At 37.5% G+C, this 18,588-nt stretch overlaps 1 protein-coding gene across 1 annotated transcript in view; it reads right to left on the reverse strand.

Annotated features, from left to right (window-relative positions):
* Positions 1-18,588, reverse strand: part of LOC131667649 (klarsicht protein) — a 105,251-nt gene that overhangs the window by 78,903 nt on the left and 7,760 nt on the right. The window contains exons 2-6 of the mRNA XM_058941215.1: positions 13,828-13,949; positions 13,542-13,671; positions 12,758-12,922; positions 12,179-12,383; positions 10,850-10,974 (exon numbers count right to left, since the gene is read on the reverse strand). Of these exons, the coding sequence (XP_058797198.1) occupies positions 10,850-10,974; positions 12,179-12,383; positions 12,758-12,922; positions 13,542-13,671; positions 13,828-13,940 (738 nt within the window). The 5' untranslated portion in view covers positions 13,941-13,949. The remainder of the gene's footprint in view (positions 1-10,849; positions 10,975-12,178; positions 12,384-12,757; positions 12,923-13,541; positions 13,672-13,827; positions 13,950-18,588) is intronic.

The raw sequence follows: 18,588 nt of genomic DNA on the forward strand, positions 1-18,588 counted from the left end.
AATGTTTATTTTATGTTCGCAGCAAAAAAATTTCATGGACAAACAAAAATAAAATGTTGAAGCTCATTCGTCTTCTTAAAATAACACAAATATTCTCTCATTTTTGCTATGATTCTTTCTTATTTAAGATAATTGATATTCGTTTTTTAATAAAAGTAACGTAAAAGCAAAATTGATCGATCTTTCATTGAATAGTCATTATAGCGAGTAAAAATATATTAGAAAAGAAAAGTGTCATAGAACCAACCAATTTGATTTGATCAAAACGCAGACTGTTTTTTAAATAAAGGATTAGTATTCCTCTAAATGAACTTGATCAAAACCTCTCGTCTCTCTCTCTCTACGAAACGCAATAATACAATAAATCTATTGAGAGGAAAAGAAAGTAATTTTATAATGCATTTATGCAATTTCCGTAAACATTGATTTTTTCTACAGCCACAACGTTGCTGCACACAAATAGGCTTATAGTATATCTAAGGCATCGAGCCAGGAAAACCAATTCTTTTCTATTTGAAAAATGAAGCGTCACGTTGCGAGTCTGTATGTACAGTAGCCGCTTTAGATCGGTGAACCTACGGCTTGCTTGCGCAGGGTTAACGAACCAAGCGCGAACCCTTCCACTTATGTAAGCCCACAGCGAGCTCCGGCTTTCCAACTCGCGGCAGCGCAGTAAGCGGAAAAAAGACAGGATAATAAAAGAATAGAAGTGAAGCCAATCCCTCTCTGTTCTGTCTCCGCGTTCGCGCGTTTCTATCCCCTCGCTCGCGGTTATCGATTGCTTTCTAAAATATACTCTGCTCCATGCATTACAATGGACTATATACGAGCTTTTCTAGATTCGGCTCGCCGGAATATATATATATATATATATTGCGCAAGCCTCGGAATCATAAACTTTCATCTTTCGCGCTTCTCGCTTTCAGTTCTTCTACACGTGCATTCCCAATGTCCAAGCGGCGGTATCAAATACACTAGCGCCAGTTCGTGCTAGGCACCACGTACAACAGTGAAGCGAAAAGAGACCAAGGAATTTGAACAGCTCGGCTTTGTATGTCTATGGCCTACCGTGACGTTGCGGAATGACTGACTATATTTTGAAATTGGCGCCCTGCACATTTAGATTGATGTCGGGTATAGTAATGGTGTTATTGTGTTATCATGCCTCGGAGGTTCATTTTGATAATAATCTAATCACGCGAGATACCCGTAATGCATTAACAACACGCCGCCCGTGCCAATCCGAATAAAGCTTGTTTCGCATTCAATTATAGTTTCCATAAGTAGAATACACGGACCTGTCTTATCGCACAAAGGCTGCGTGTTTATATACGCTACCGCTGAAACCGAGATCGAAAGCCAATTATTATTTAAGCTAGAGCACAACATTCACAGTGAATTACTACACCAAACCTATGCCATTTTTTAAGCTTTACTCGCATTATTATTCATTAATAGGGTCCGCCCACTATATGAAATATGAATTTCGCGCGTGACTACGCAATCCATTTTAATCCTCTTATAATCACTTCAATGGAAGAGAAGCGAGAAAATTGCTCACGGAGTTGAGATTGGAATATCTAAAGAAAAGGTTTGTGAGATTGTGTTACTATATATGCGCGCGTCTTTCGACACGTATACGCATGTGTCACGAATATCTGACTAGACAGCAAGTTGTTCCAGCTTCTATTTTGAGAAAAAAGGATAATAGTTAGCTCGATGCACTATATACGCGTTCGAGTTGTTAGATGCATTGAATGACCGTGAGCCCTTGAGCAGTTGACACGAAGCGCTTGGACTGTAATCTTTATTCAATGCCAATGACATTGTTCGTCATTGTTGAATCAGAGAAAATAAATTTTGTCCGAATTTTTTTTGAAGTAAAGCGAAATAATCTTTCGTAACTGGCAATTGATTGATTTTTTATCACTGCAAAATGATGGGAAAATGATTGACAACAAATCATAACGACTATGATGCTTTCCTCCCGAGAAAGTTTTAATTCAACAATCAGTCAGCGATAAAAAGCCGCAAGGATATCATTATCACCATCAACGTATTGGTTGTCAGATAAAAATGACAAGCAGAGAGAAGAGAAGAGGACGCGAGAAAACGTCAACGTTAAAGGATCATTAATACGCATTGATTTCTTCTTGAAGGGTCTCTGCAGCTTTCACCAAACCGAAAGTGTTTTCAACTTGCGCCAAGTTATGAAGCCACGAGATCACATTCAAAATATAATCGACATCGTCTAGCTTGTACATGTAGCCTGATATAGCCGTGTAGTGGCCATACATCCATTAATTTTCCCCTCAACATAAACAACACGTGTTACTCTCACACGGATATCCGAAGCAGCACGAAATATCTCAATGTGCAACGATCGTTTTTCCCTTGTCGTCGCTTCCTCTCGCTTGACTATTTTTCTTTTTTGTCCGATCCCTGATGACAACCCGTTGCACGGTTACGAAACGATTCAACGGCGAAGGACAGCGTGCCGTTACAATGGATGAACAATGGAAAGGGCAACGATTTGAAATGGATTGCGCGCGATCACCAGCCTTGATCGATCGAGAAGAAGGAAAGCAGCAATCACTTATGAGCGCATAACAATGTATTTCGTGTGCTCACTGGCGAACTACGGAACACGATAATATCATCTTTTTATATGGATGACTTTTTTGTAGCACCTGTGCATCGTCGACGATGATGACGATGCACGACGTCGCGCGCGGACGTTAATTCATTTTGTCCGTACCACTTTGCCACTGACATAACTTTCACGCATCCGCGCCGCACGCAATGGTGTGGCAGACACTTGCAAGCATGTTAACTGACATGTTAACATACTGCTGAATTGACATCGGACGCGAGAAGTGCCGAAAATTTTTGAACAACTATAATTAATGACTGTCACCATGCGGGAGTTTTAAACCTACGTTTGACAGTATTATACGAAACATTTTTCCCTATTCTCTTTTGTCAAGATTAAAAAATGGAAAACTGACAAGATTCGATACAAAAACAGTTATATCTCCTACTATTCGGAGCTGGCAAGATTTTTAAAACAGTTATCTTATGAAATTTGACGTCATTTTTACTCGATCGCGAAGATAAAACTTTCGATTACACAACGAATAATATTACCTTCACTTGGTTTAGAAATGCTAGCGAAAAAAATGCGGGGTTTATTTCAATTTTTGAAATTCAATGAACTAGTGTAATTTACGAAAAAAATGAGTCCTTTCAAGTTGATAAAGTTAAGGATAAGCGGTTTGTTTTCTCGCTGCCGAAGAAAAAGGATAGAGAAGTCGCTGAGCGTGACGATAGATCATCGATTGCCGCTGAGAGTTACCGCAACACAAAAGTTCACAGTTGCAGCAGCAGCGATTGGTCAACGCAAAACGTTACTCTGACACCATACGACCGAAAAATATCTTCCGTGGCTGTTATATAAACTCGAAATGAAAAAAAAACTAAGAGTAAGTCTAAAAAATCCGCTCGAAGAGAACGAGAACAAATAAAAAGGAGATCCGACAAAGAAAAAGATGCCAGGCCAGCCGTTGCTGAGTAAACAGGTTGACCCACATACACTTGACGAACCACTGCAAGAGGGCTGCTACGTTACGTACTTTGAAAACCACGTTGTTCGCGCGCGAATGATTATTCCGACGTTTATTTTTTTGTGGATGTCTCTGTATGTACGCGCGCTTGACTGAGCTAGTTTATTGTTCACTTTAAGCACTGGCGTCCTCACAATGATGATCGATAGCAGTTTATGTATTTAAATACGATTATGAGATCTCCTTTTGTACGTGCGCCCGAACACACACACACATATACAGAGGCGTAAGGTGACTGCAGGCTCGAATATTGAAGGCTTCTGTGAATTCATTTCGGATGTGCTTCTGTAAAACACGAGGGAAACGTTTGATTTCTGATGATTTATGTATTCCGCAAGCGAGTAATAATTACACTAGACTACAAATAACGTTCCGTAGTGAAGCGAATGAAAATAAAAAGAAAGAGAATCGGCAATTGTGTTCAGACTAACTTATCGCACGTGGATCGCCATGTTATGTGACGACTAGAGAGAGAACATCATTAGATTCACAAAACCATTCTCGTTAACTCTGTACTAAGCAGCTCCCGCTAAGCGAGTTAGTCAATACAGAAAATCGTGACTCTCTCTCTCTCTCTCTCTCTCTCTCTCTTTACAAGAGCTAAACTCTCACGTTTAATTACATCAAAGTTCCCATAGAAATCCGCAGTCATTTAAACGATGATCTTTCACCTAGCGCGAGTATCGATAATCCAATGAACACGATTTCACAAGTCGTTTGCCATTCAAAAGATGGAAGCAAAAATAGAAAAGATGTCTCTTTGGCAACTCTGACGTTTAAAGCGCGCTTGGTATAATTTACGTACCTGAACATACACATACGAGTTGTCTTCAAATACTATACGGTCCATATAATGAAAGTTGTAGCAGTGCTTGATTTGTAATCGCAAGACCACGACGACGAGTTGATGGAGAAATGATAAACAATTAAGGGTTTATATTCGCGAAAGGAAGGAGGCGAGTGGCCGTAAAACGGGCAGAAAACAGAAAGTTACCCGAGTGTATCGCTGATCTTGCATGGCCAATCTAAACTATCTAATCGTACTTAGCCTCTAGACTTGGCGATCAACTGCGAAGATATCAGCAAAATGAAAACTCGAAAGAGGTGGAAAAGTTTCCTTAACGAAGAACCTTGCACAGCAGGTGAGCATAGCAAGATTTTATGGCTTAATATTCGTGTCTGCTTTTGATTATTTATTCTAACAATCCGCCTACGTTGTCATTATGTTTGCGAACTATTAGAAATAGACGACACATCGCGCTGCAACGAGGTACGAAATTCTATTGCAAGCTTGAGGGAATTGATATTCTGAAACTTGAGATCTTGCGTATTTAGTTATCTTAGCCTATCGTTTCATCAAAAATGGGAAACACACGTGAATAATTTCGAAGATGTATTCATCAGGATAAATAATCACATTACAATAAAGCAATAAATCTCTTACTGAGGTTGAGCATGCTACTATCTTTCCGGTAAAACGGAGTTTGCTTAAGCTATCAACGTGACAAAAACTTTGTGAAAGGCTTTGTTGACATTTTTCTCAAAAATGAGCCTCTGGCAGAACATATTCATTGCAAAAACTTGAAGCAGTAAATCTGCAACAAATGATCTAAGAGGCTTATGACTAAATCATCCAGCAAAATTGTCTTGCAATTAGTCAGGGTTTCTTCGAATTTAGCGTTGGCTATAAAGTCTACATTTCTTCTTTAATTTCAAATATCTGTATCACCGCGAGCTCACTTATTAATAACTATAAAGCACAAGTTTTAACGACAACTTGTTCATAGCGTTCCAGTTACCGGGTTATATCGCTCTAAGACACAAGAGACATTGTTCAAAACGATTTCGTTTTAATTAGCGAGCGAAGAAAACTTGGAGTATTTTTGCCGATGATGGTGGTGTGCAAAAGATTCCAACTCGTAAAACTTTTCCAATTCCAACTGCCTCTTTAATGGGTAGAGCATTTAAAATTTTAAAGTGAATCTCGACATACAGGTGTAGAGAGAAAAAAGAAAGAACAGTACTGCAGTCGTTACGGTGAACTCTACTCTCTCGAACACACCGCTCCCTGCTTTGATTTTTCGTAGATAACAGAAGACGAGCAGTGACTGTACCACACACACGTGAATGCGAAGTCGTGTTCTTCGCGTTTTCACTCGTGCAGCCCACAAAGAGATTGTAATTTTATTATACACCACCTTGCGCAGATGTATAAGAACCTTGACGCAATGTATTTAGAAGCGATGATTTTAATAACGATAACGGCTCGCGATAATTCTGCTTTTGAAATTCGCTTAGTGTTGATGCAAAAGAATGCTAATCCTGCTGTTGATCGACAATCACGTTGCGCATGCTCGAACTTTATGAAAGTTCTGGAAAGAACTTTCAAACGCACGTAAACTACAATTATCAATCTGTGAGCCTAGAGGTTAATTCAAACCTATAATATATATAATTCAAACATAACACGTTTTTTTTTTTCACGAATGATCGGCCGATATCATATACGTAGCTCAATTAATCGAATTCGCATTTTAATTAAAATTTAATCGTTGTGCGTATCGTATGAGTAAGCGCCAATACCGCAATTGCCTGATTTTGCAAGGGAGCGAGAGAAAGAGATACGCACGTCAGACATTATAGACCGACAGCCTGTAGCTGAACAAGTAATTCGCATGAGCTCGCGTTCAGTATTGAAGTTGCCAAGAGATTTATATGCGGTGACTTTTAATTTCATAACAAATTTATTTTCTTATATTACTAACTGGTTCTATCATATACGTTTTCTCGTCATTTGGAACTACGAACTTTTCCTCCATGTGCATTACAATATAATGCGCTCGTGATTATTTATGAGTTCAAGACTAACCGTATGCAATTATAGTACTTTTGCGCAGTAATGCATCGAGATTATCTACGATTAAGAAACTTTTATGTTAAAACTACATAGTATTAGTTTTAAAAGGCTATAAATGGTTACTGGTTTCGAATATTTGCGAGAATTGTAGGAAGTTTAACGGAACTGAATAAATAGGTTGATGTTTGTTATTCAACGAACGAATTTCTATATTTTTATATCAAAAAAGATTTATTCTCAATAAAACATCTAGAGAGCTTTTGATCAATTTCATTTTCCATTAAGAATCCGTCCTCGATTCAGTTGATTAAATGCAGTCTGTGAACGCGTGCCGTTGTACAATGAAAAACAGATGAAATTATACCCGCCGAAAGTAGTCACGCGCCTGCCTCACCTCAAACAGCATTGCGTGTCTCTATTGAAAACCAAAAAACCGCTGCTAATATAATGGTAGTAAAAAAGGCAAAAAAAGGGAATTAAGTTCACCAAACGGCAGCACGATAGAGAGTTCATTGAGAGCCTAAAGAAAACGCGCAAACACTTGCGCGAAGACCATGAAAAGGGCGATTAAATCACAAGAAAGGTGACGCACCAACTTTCCCACGAGTAGGCACTGCTGCTGCTCTTTCTTTTTTTTGCATAGGGAAGTGGAGGTGACCCAGTATCGAGCTTCTGCTGCTGCTGCTGCTGCTGCAGCCGCTGCTGCTCCTCCTCCTCACAAATGTATATACATGTAACTCCTACGTGGATATATACACGTGAAGGAGGGGACAACACGAACGTACATAGCGGTACCTGTCGGTTGTGTCTTGAGAAGAGACCCCCGTTGCGACGAGAGCAACGGTGGCGATGGCGGTTGCGCGCTATACCCGTACCGTATATACCGCCAATGCTTCTACATAGACAATTAGACTCTTCTCCAGATATGACCTCGATATCTGTACTGCACTTGCTACTGCTGCACGACCGTTAATGACATAGAGCACTTCAGTGATGACTTTGTGGTTTTAATCACTCTTTCCGATCTTCCGCGTTTTATATACAATTTCCCAAAGGGGACCGACTTGAGCTTCAAAGCTAGTTTTACTAACGGTAATATATGTCTAAAGCTGATTTTATTGGCAGGTGATTTATGACGATACCGGTGCGTATCTAGTATCGCATTAAGAAATTTGTTTACAGTTTGAAGATTTTCTTCGTGAATTAGTATGTCAATGATATTTATAATATTTATTATACGCTATGAATAAATTGTTACAGGAAACAGATGATAATTATCTTACCCTTCATTTGTTTTACTTCTTATTTAACTTATGGAGTTTTTTCTAAGGTACCTACAATATTCAATTTTCAGTGAATACTAAGGTATGATATTGATACAAATGCAATTAGAATTACCCAATAGTTTACGGATCGAAACCTAAATTAGTTCAAGTAGTACTGAGAAATCGTTTTACCTCGATAAAATTGGATTCCACGCAGTAATAGTTTTGTATTGAGAATTGAAAAGTAAATTTATTAATTTTACATAAATTAGATAGAAATAGCCTCAAAAAAGGAAAAACAATCTCTAACGAAAATGGTTACTTCATGACTAAATTTTTATAATTCTAATTGATTCTGATTTAATGTTTAATATTTCTAAAAATAAAAATTATGTATATAGTTTGGTGAGAAACTATTACGTAAACGTTGCATAATGCTCGAAAACATTTGATTTATTTTAATACTTTGTCGCCTTATATGTAAAATCTGTGCAAATTTTATTGCTTACAAAAAGAGTATTCTACCAATTTACAGTTCGATGCATTCTATACAAGCTTTACAGTGAACTACACAGATATTTCGGTATTTTATGTATTCCCAAATTTTCTTCTTAGACCAGCATAAGTCTCCAAGTTTATTTTACTAATGCGGAAATATAAAGCTGACTTAATTGGAAAGTGATTTATTATGTAGACAGATTTATTTATGAGAAAATTGTCTCTATTGATTGTCGATTAAATTTACGATATTTACTTTTCATTCTAAATAAGTTATTCGATTTCATTATAAAAAACTGTAGAAATTGTTTCATCGTATAATTTTTTATTTCTTTACAATTGAAAACTTAACATGGATATACGTAAGATTAGCGTTTACATATTGAAATTAAACGACTTTCACATGTAAAAGTATAATCTTAAAAGTTAGTTGTACTAAACAAAGATAACTATATAATGGAATTAAGTAGTACGGCGCACGTGCACCGATAAGCTTAATTAATAACACAAAACTGTTCACTGTAATTCAAATACTATCTTATTATTGAAATGAAAATTCTTATCTCCTGATCCAAATAAGAAATATATATAATTCAGTACGGTACTTTCACCACAATTTCACTTGCAATTTCTTTAAATAATGAAACTGGCTAGTGTATTATATTAGAATTGAAGTCAGGATCTACTTATTTATGTATAGAATTCATATGAAATCATATAAGTGTTCCTGAATTCGCAAAGTGGAGAAGGATACGTAGTCATTATCGCAGCACAACGAAAATTTTGATTTGTAACTTAGAACTTTATTAGCGTGTAAAACGCGTCACCTGCGTTCAGCTGATTTACTACACGCTCATAATTAGAATGTGGCATTAAATTTTAAGTGCAAATGATGTCGTGCACACCAGTATAATGACTCAAAGAAACTGAGCCACGATATAATAGACACTCATACTTGGGGCATTCAATAATTCATGAAACGAACCACATTCATCCGTGTCTGGCCGCGAAGCAAACGAAACGAGCTTAGTATGTAGTTCGACTCAAAGTCCGCGTTTCGTTGAGTTGTCGCGATGTATGTGTCTTGTTGGTTTCGTTTTGATTGCTGTCTCTCGTTGCTCGCGGACTTCGATCGCTGGATGACAGGTTAATCGGAGTGAGTGCGCGCGTGCGGATGACGAGAGATACATGGAAGAGACACGCCTTACTACCTACAACTCGCGGGCAAACTGGTTTCCGGCTGGCCAAATCGAGATACCCGCAACGCGGATAAAGACGCACGAAGCGTGGTCGAGTCATCTTCTTGCACGCTTTTTTTGAAGCATTTTGCTCGTGATTTATATGGAATCGTGCGTGGCTGTACGGAAGATACCTTCCTCTTGTTTTTTTTTACCAATGGGCGGCATGCTTTTTAAGCTTACGTGCCACGATCGATCTACACCCGATAGACGGACGGTTGGGTGTTGTCTTGTGCGTTGGTTACTGGGTCTCGGATGTCTGTACCGGTTTAAATTCTATGGGCTAAATAGACGCTCGCGTTGATTTAGCGCGTGCTGCTTTTGTCGTTAAGAAGATCACGTATTTTTTAGAAGTTGTAAGAACTGAACTTTTACTTTTTTCCACTCGTTTGCTTAGACAACTTGAGCACGGTGACGGATATATTTATCAGATTATAATCTTCTTTATCAAAATGTATAATTTTTTTAATGTAACATTCAAGTAATTATTTCAATAATATTAGTGTTTTGATGTAATAGAAAACGTACGCGTTTGACACTAAAAATCCGTTATGAAAAAATGTACCAATAAAAAAAATTATTATCTTTAAGAGGTCGAAATGATTCCAATTCGGGTTAATGCTTTCTCATTACATAAAATATGAATAAATATCTTATTTTTTAAGCAAGGAGAAAGTTGACTTGATTATTGCAAAAAAATTATTAGTTGAATTATCTCGTTATCAATTTATTTTTGAAGTATCTTAGAAATAAAATTACTCCTTTAAATAAACGAAGTATTAATTATTAATTAAAAAACGAGGTATTATTAATAACAATAGAAAATAACTGTATTTAATAACTTATATTAAATCAAAACAATCTAATATAATATTGTGATAATTAATTGAAGTCACTTTATTAAATAAAAATAAAGAAGTGTGATAATGGTTTACAATAACTGGGTAAATCGTCGATTTAAAGGAGTGTAATAAAATATTACAATCCCAAATGACTACAACGTAGATGACTTTCGTGTGTGGCAAATACAAATATTCAATATTTGAAAAATGAAAATAATCTTATATAATGTAATACATCGAATAAATTTAACTGTACAAAAGGTGGTCTTAGCCACCTGTAGTTTAATTTGCAAAATTGTTACGTAAAAGCTTACAATAACTCGATCGGTAGTATATCTGCAAGAGGTATTACGGTAATTGGTACATATCTCATGATAAAATAGAGAACTCACTTACCTTCAAAACCCGGATACTGTCTTTTGATATTAACAGAAACTTTATATAATTACCAGAAATAGCAATTATTTCTTACAGTTCGAATATTACAGTTACATTATAATTAATAGATTTGCGAAATAAAACTTACCATATGTTCCATTGCTTTTTCCTCTATTTCAGTCCTGTTCCAGTCAACACGAAAATTTAGCGGTTGTAAACGAGTTTCCATTTCACGTAACCATTTCCTTAGACACTTTACCTCGTGCTCAAAATCTATAAAAGAAATAACACGAGTCAGTACAATAAACATAATTGTTACTGTTGTAAATTGTATACTTATAGAATATATTTACATCAGATCATCAATGCTAAGAAAATAAATATATTACTTTAGCTAAAGTATTAAAATAATACTTTAAGTAGGAATATAATAAAATAAACTATATGTTATGTCCATCTACAGTTCGATGGAATCAAATTAATGAAATTCTCATAAATTTATCATTGTATATTACGAGTTAATAAAATAGAAAGTTTTGCATCTACTCCAGATCTTTGTTTATCTACCATGATTTTTTTCGTTAATCAACGCTTTTATAATAATTATACTAACTACAATATTGATCAGTTGATAATCCAAGAATTTAAATAGCGAGGTTCTTGAATGAAGGTACCTCCTACAATTTTCTTTTAGTGAATTTCACCGTACAATTTTTAAATAAACATTACGCTTTGAAATCAGAGTAATCTTACGTAGACTTCGTGAAAATTACTTTACTCATTTAAAATCTTTCATTAATTATAAGATATCGTTTAATATGATACATAGTTTTAAATATGTGCACTATCAAATCTAAATTTTTTACATAATCCATATGTATACAATTATGAAAATATAAAAATAATATTTCTCAGCATCTTGAAAACTTAAATTACAACTCAGGTAGGATAACATAAAGAATTATAACAATACTCAACAGTTCTGATTCCAATTGCAGAATTCATTTGAAAAAAAGACAAAATAAAACTCGTTGACTTTATAGAGAACATATGATTATTCAATTCATCAAGCGATTGTTATCATATATTTGTGTTTGTGCTTTGACATTGTGCTCATATTAATAATATCAGGTACAAAGAAATTTCTTTAAGATTATAGTGACTTTATTAGAATTTGAATGTTCAGAGAAGAATACAAACTACACTTTCGAAAATATATTGTTATATCTGTCTTCTATTTAACTACTTCTTAATTCTTCATCTTGAACCATTTAATACTTTTGAAATATGTGTACAATACCTTCCTAAGAATTTTAGTATTCTTTCGATCAAATAAAATGTTCATAAATTCTAGAACCTTGATTGTCAAGCTCTCGCTGCTTTACCAGACTATTTTGAGCTCACTCGATCAATTAATCATTGCTCATCGCATGTAGAGTACTCTTATAATTTACATTAACTCGAGTAATAAAATTACCTGCAGAAACATCTTGATTATCGAGTTCATCGGGTCTTTGTACTGGGGCCATTATTTGTTCAACGAGATCCCATTTGGCGTTTAAATGATCAACTCGCCATGAAACTTCTTCTTTTAAAGAAGGAGCGCGAGCAATTAATTTTTCCGCTTGTTCGTTGAACAATCGTTTTCTATAAGCTTTACGACGCAGTTCCTCTGTGTGAGCCTGCAAAGTAAAAAATAAATATAAATAATCGATTGAATGTCAAACCATTATTTATTCACATTTTTAAATTATTACATCTGATTACGGTAAGAAACGAATGAATACCAGTGATATAGACCATGCTATTTTATTATTATAAGCAATGTTGCTTTGTACAAATAAATTTTTGGAAATTTATAGTAAGATGTATCTTTCTCAACATCTCAAAAAAAATTTCTAGTTGTGCCTCTTTTTAGTTTATTGTTCACTTTGATGTTTGGTCCAAATTTCGCAATATTTAATTTTCACTTTCGATAATGATAAATACCAATACATAAACTTCATGCCGTAAACGTAAATTACAATCTGCAGAATATTTTTTTCAATAAACATACCGCTCGTAAGCTTTTGTCCAGTACGTTTTCCTCTTTCGAATAAACCAGCTCTTGAAGAACTCGCAACCACGAGTACAGTTCTGAGAACTGACAACTGACTTCCTTCAATCCCCAAGAAACAGTTGAGACATCACCCTCATCCCAAGCCAATTCTCCATTTGTTTCCTGTTTACACAAGACAGAAATAAATTAGCTTTATGGTGAAAAGAGCAAATGTTTTCGCTATTTCAAACTATTTGTATTTTATGAATTTTGTACCAACAAAAAAAAACACAGTATATAACATTATATAAAAAATTGTGTATAAAAGTGTGTGTACAAGATATTAAACAATCACATACCACTTAATCAGTTGTCATTCTGAACCAGCTCAGAACGAGAACCAGTTAGATAAAATAAAACACGGAGATACAATTTTCATCTCACATTATGTTATAATAAGTATTAGGTATGATCAGTTTTAAATATAATCCTATGTGTAACGTCATATATAAAGTATAGGATTACGTATTAATAATGTACTTTGCCATAAAAAAATAGAAACAAAATAGTTCACGATCGATTATTAACATTAATAAAAATGTATTTAATCATTGCATTCCTACAAGCCATTGAATTTCCGTTAAATCATACCTTTAACTTACAGATTTTTAAATAAAGACACGATAACGATTTCAAACAATCTTTACTTTTGACATGAAACAATATCATGATCACTTATTCAAACGAGCTATCTTAGCATAAATGAACCAGATAAATGTTGTAATGTACTGGAAAAACCAACCTTGCAGGTGTCGATCAAGTTCGTATCCATAATGTAATCATAATTCGTTCGTATTGCTGCCCAAAAGTCATCTTTGCCGTCTTCTGGACCTGACCAGTTTTTCGTTCCTTGATCTTGCATTGGTTCTTTCCTGTTTTCAGAAGATATTGATTAGTTACGGATTCATACAAATTAGTGACACGAGGTATCAAGTAGTTATTAATAATCATGGCGACTATTGGTCTACAGATAAAAATATTTTCTCATACTGAACACTCTTCGGTAGAATATTCTATTAATGTCTGACCTTTTCTTGGTGAGGCTATTGTAAGGCCGATCCGCTCTGATCCTCGTGTGTTCGGCTCTCTCTAGGCTATCGCTAGAGGGCTGCAGCGAGGACAGCGAGAAGCTCATCTTCATCTTGGAGGCCTACGACAGGAGATAACAGAGAAAATCCAACAATTATTACAACTTCCATTTGGCCGATGAAGACAGCGGGGGCAGGTGCTTCTATATCATTACTACGAGCAATTTTCGCGGTCTCTCGTACTACAAGCTGTACGCGAGCTACTTTCTGCTACATAACAAAGGCTGACTGTAATATTGGCGTGATGCACGATTTCTCACGATTATTAGGCAGCGCGCGCGCATAGAGACGGGAGTACGCATCTTTCGCACCTTTTCATCTGCTAATTTCTCCAATTACGCCGATCGAGTCTCTTGCGCACGCCTGCGTATTAAACCTCGGAAGATTCATGTTACACATAATGCATATGCGTATACGTACATGCACTCGCGTTATGATATACACAAGCTCAACAACCAGTTGCCTCATTAATAAACATACGAGTGCTGTCCGAGTTGTGCACTCCGCGTCGCCATTGTTGCCTCATTAAAAAGTCTTCATTACAAGAAGGCGAACAGTTATTTTGCTTTTTTGTTGCTGTTATCTTTGGTGCGTTGTACGGATATCGGTAAATACGTGCTTTTCGAAGCATCAGATCGAGTTTAAAGTATCCAGTTGAGCCTCGAAAATAAAAATGAAATTCCAATCTGAATACGGAATGCACACCAACACGGAAGAATTTTAGGCCCAAGAGTTTCACTCGTGAAAAAAATTTTCATTATTTTCCGTTGCAGCTTTCATTACTTTGTAAATAAAGCTGCTATTATGACTTTTCTCATTTTTTAATGGACAATTGAAGAAAGTGTTCAAGACTGCATTATAAAAGCATTACGCAAATGGATAAAAGCAAGAAATTAATTTCAGAGACGGATCTAAGAATTGTTTCTTAGACAAATGTAATTTTCACATCATTCTACTTTCTTAAATAATTAGCTAGGTCCTGTGAAATACAACGAAAGTGCTTATATAAACGACATACTTCTTAACTTTGATGAAGTTCTTAAGATTCTAAATTCAAGCAAAGATAATAACAGCTTTTACAAGTAAATTGAAAAGTGTTTATAATGAAACGGTGTCTTTTGATCGATTGATTGATTACTTTCGATTTAAAATTACACTTTAACAACGTACACAGCAAAAATTTTACTTTCATGCAAAGCCAATAACTCGATAGTATAGTATATATATCTATGCTGCCAATTACACGCAGCGAAGTTCAAATCGTCAGTTTCGCTCAAAACGTTTCTCCTTTGCGGTTCACCATTATTATCATCATCATTATCGACGTCTACTAGTACTGCAACTGCAACGACGACGACAACAGTAACAAAAATCGAAACCGGAATGCCGCGCAGTCGACGTTTGTCATTACGAAAGTCGCTCTCCTTTTACATCCACTTTTGTGTCAACGCGAGAGCAGAGAAAAGCCAAAGTAAAAAGAAAGATCGCCCGAGAGCAAAGAGAAGAAAGGAAGTCAGTTGTCTCCCCAATCTCACTCGAGACAGTAAGCACACTTGTGAAATCGGTAAACATCGTCGCGGCATATCTCCCGAAGCACCTGCGCACGCGTTCGTTGTCGAACCGACAGCGGAGCCCTAAAAAGGCAGAAGTAAGAAAAAAGAAGCGTAGCGAGAAAAATAAGCGTGGCGAGAAAAAGAAATGCTGTGGTAGCGGCGGCGCATTCACAAGTGACTCATTGGCGACAGTGCAGCCATCTAATTGCAGCCGCATGTTCTCGTAACGGGGACAATACAGGGCTTGCGCGTGTACGTTATCATAGTTGAAGTCGACGCGCGCGTTTACCTTTTCGTGACATCAACACTTTACGTGCCGCAGTCGCGGCTTCCTCTTTCTTTTCCCGGTGGCTATGAAAACGCCGAGCTTGTACAGCCATGAGAACGAAATGCTCGCGCGTAGGCGACTCCATGCGCCGAGTGTCTCTCGACGAATCTCATCTTTGACTCGAGAATTTAAACGATCACTTTGTCGTAACTCAAGAGCCCGGCGATATCGTTTATTTCGCGTACGAATGAGCGTTTGGAAGATAGGCTGTGTCGAGGGCCGTGATTGATACTCGCTTTTGTAAATTCGCAAATTATGAAAACACGCTACCTCCATGAGAAAGCCTTCACGCGAATCTCAGTTCAGTTCAATGCACAATTAGTGCCTGGCAAGTGCTAAAAAAACGCTGATAGATTTACGACCATTTCATTTGCTCTGCACGGTGAAATGAGAGTGTGTTGTGTGCGTATGCACTCGTTCTCCGCAAGCTGCCCATTAGGAAACAAACATTCAAAGAGACGACGTGAACGATGAGCACTTGAGAGCCCTAGAAATAACACTGCAGCTAAAAATAGTACGAGCGCGTTTATTTTTTTTACGACGGATCCTTAAGAGCTCGATCGGAAAAAATTCTGAAATCACTCCGTTAATAATATATACCGGCGTATATCGCTGTGAGAGATATACGGCAATTTTAGCACGCGGTAAGGAGTATTAACAGACACCGATGTATTTTTGTCCACGAAGCCCTTCCTGCACATTCGATTTCACTCTGTACGAGCTTTCGATATGTACTCATTAAAATGCTATTTGTAATCGAATGTGCGCAGACCGTGCAATCATATTTGATTTACTTCTGGTTGGAAAGAAGATTCGAGCATACAGACTTTCTATTGAATGAAAAGTTAGAGAGCAAGAGTGCAGAATCGAAAGATATGAATGTCTACGATTCATAACAATAGTCTCTTATATACGCCAAAGGAAGTGATAGTTTAGTGCCGATTCGTATGCGAAACAGTTTACAACGTCATTAATTCAGAACATTTGTAGTTCGAGAAACATTTAATTCGACTACGCGGGCACACGCACATGCATAATGGCAACAATGAGTTTACTGTAGCGACAGAACAATAGCGCGCATTGTGCACATGTACGGCTGGCCAAGAACAAGATTAGCCGCGACCGGTCCGATGTCTGACCAAGTCGAGCTATTACTACTTATAGACGGCGCATTGTCATTCCCATACTGAACGCGTACACCGTTGTCCAGTAAAAGGATTCGTTGCATTCCATCAACACAGTAGCGCAATAAAATATTCTGTAGATAGTTGAGACATACGAGTACAATCTCAAAGCGAGAACGTAAGCTTGCGTGCCATATTAAAAATCCAGTCTGCATTGTGCATGTCTCTGGACACCTAATCTCCAAGTCCAAGAAGAGCTATGTTACACGCCGTAAAAATGAGCGTAAAGATAAAGGGAAGGCAACACGAGAGAAGAAGTGTGCAGCCGGTGTCGTCGTTCGTTGCTGCATAAAACACACCGGACAAGGAGCTCCGAACGTCATCTTGGCGCGCGACGAGGAACGTTGAGGAACGAAAAGAAGACAGAGAAGGAGACGGCGCGCCATTAAATTGCATTCTCGCCGAGACTTCAACGCCGGATTCTTTTCTATTTTGATCTGAAACTAATGAGTAAATGATAAGGCATCGATCGCCGCTGGGAGGCGTGCAAGCCAGTGCGCAAATCAATGTCCGAAGAAACGAGCGATCTGCTGGCGGTGCGCGCTCGTTGCACGTGCAAGCCAGTTGGAAATGAGGCGCTCGCGGAGTGTCAGTTGGTTCGGCGGACTCTCGCCAGCTAAATCTTGGTGCACGCGCGAGCAACGAGCCCCCAGTACCAAAGTGCCGCAAGTTCGTGCGAGCGCGAGATAGCCGCGCGTCAACTGTCCAGATGGCGGATGTATCGAATGATCGGCCTCGCTCCGGCTTTACGGCCTTTTTACGCGCACCTCCGAGCAAATTGCCAACAACTACCCCGTGCGTACGCCATTAGGTTCTCGAGTGCAATTATAGGTTTACGTACGGCTCGGCCTACATCCTGCACTGGCTACTCTATTCTCCTGCTGCCTCGTACATTTACGAGTGCGTGCAACGCGATATAAAGGAAATAGCCTTTTAACAAATTGAGAGCTTATGTGATTGCGAGTTTTTCGGGCCGATTGACTGCTGAGGGAATCGTGTGCGTGTGCAGCGTGTATCGGTTGTCATAACGACAATCACGCACGCGTACAAACAATATCCGTGCAGGTATATAGCTGGCAAAGCAAATAATCGCCTTGCGCTATATCAAGGTACCACTTTCGGAGACTTCGTTCTAATGGCGCTCCGCGATATGAGAAATGTGTCGCAAACAATGAGCATATTGTGGGATCTTGCACGTGGTCGATTACATGCAAGAGAAACGAACGGAAAATATTGCTCCGTCTTCTTTTTCTTCCGCGCATAATTCAACACGGTTTTATTGGGTATTACTTGCATTTGTACGCGACGTTGCAAAGCCTTGACAATCACTTTTACGGCTTCCTTAAGACGATGTATTGTAAAAATATTGCCGAAGCGAAAACTATCAATATCCGAGTGAATCTTGCCTCGCTTTTTTTCAGTCGATAATGCAATCTGATACGTATTATGGTAAAGTGATATCCGTGTCAATACGCATGCGCTTAATTACCCCTGGTGTCTTTAGCAAATGAAGCTAGTCGAGAAATTTTTCAATGACAATTTATGGTTACAGGGTTCATCAGGTAATTACGCACGTATATCCAATGACTTGCGATTTTATTGTATACCTGACGTAAGTTTGAAAATTGTTGATAGT

The sequence above is a fragment of the Phymastichus coffea genome, unplaced genomic scaffold (genome assembly GCF_024137745.1).
Source record: "Phymastichus coffea isolate CEN01 unplaced genomic scaffold, Cenicafe_Pcof_1.1 PCOF00069, whole genome shotgun sequence".
In the NCBI taxonomy this organism is placed as follows: Eukaryota; Metazoa; Arthropoda; class Insecta; order Hymenoptera; family Eulophidae; genus Phymastichus; species Phymastichus coffea.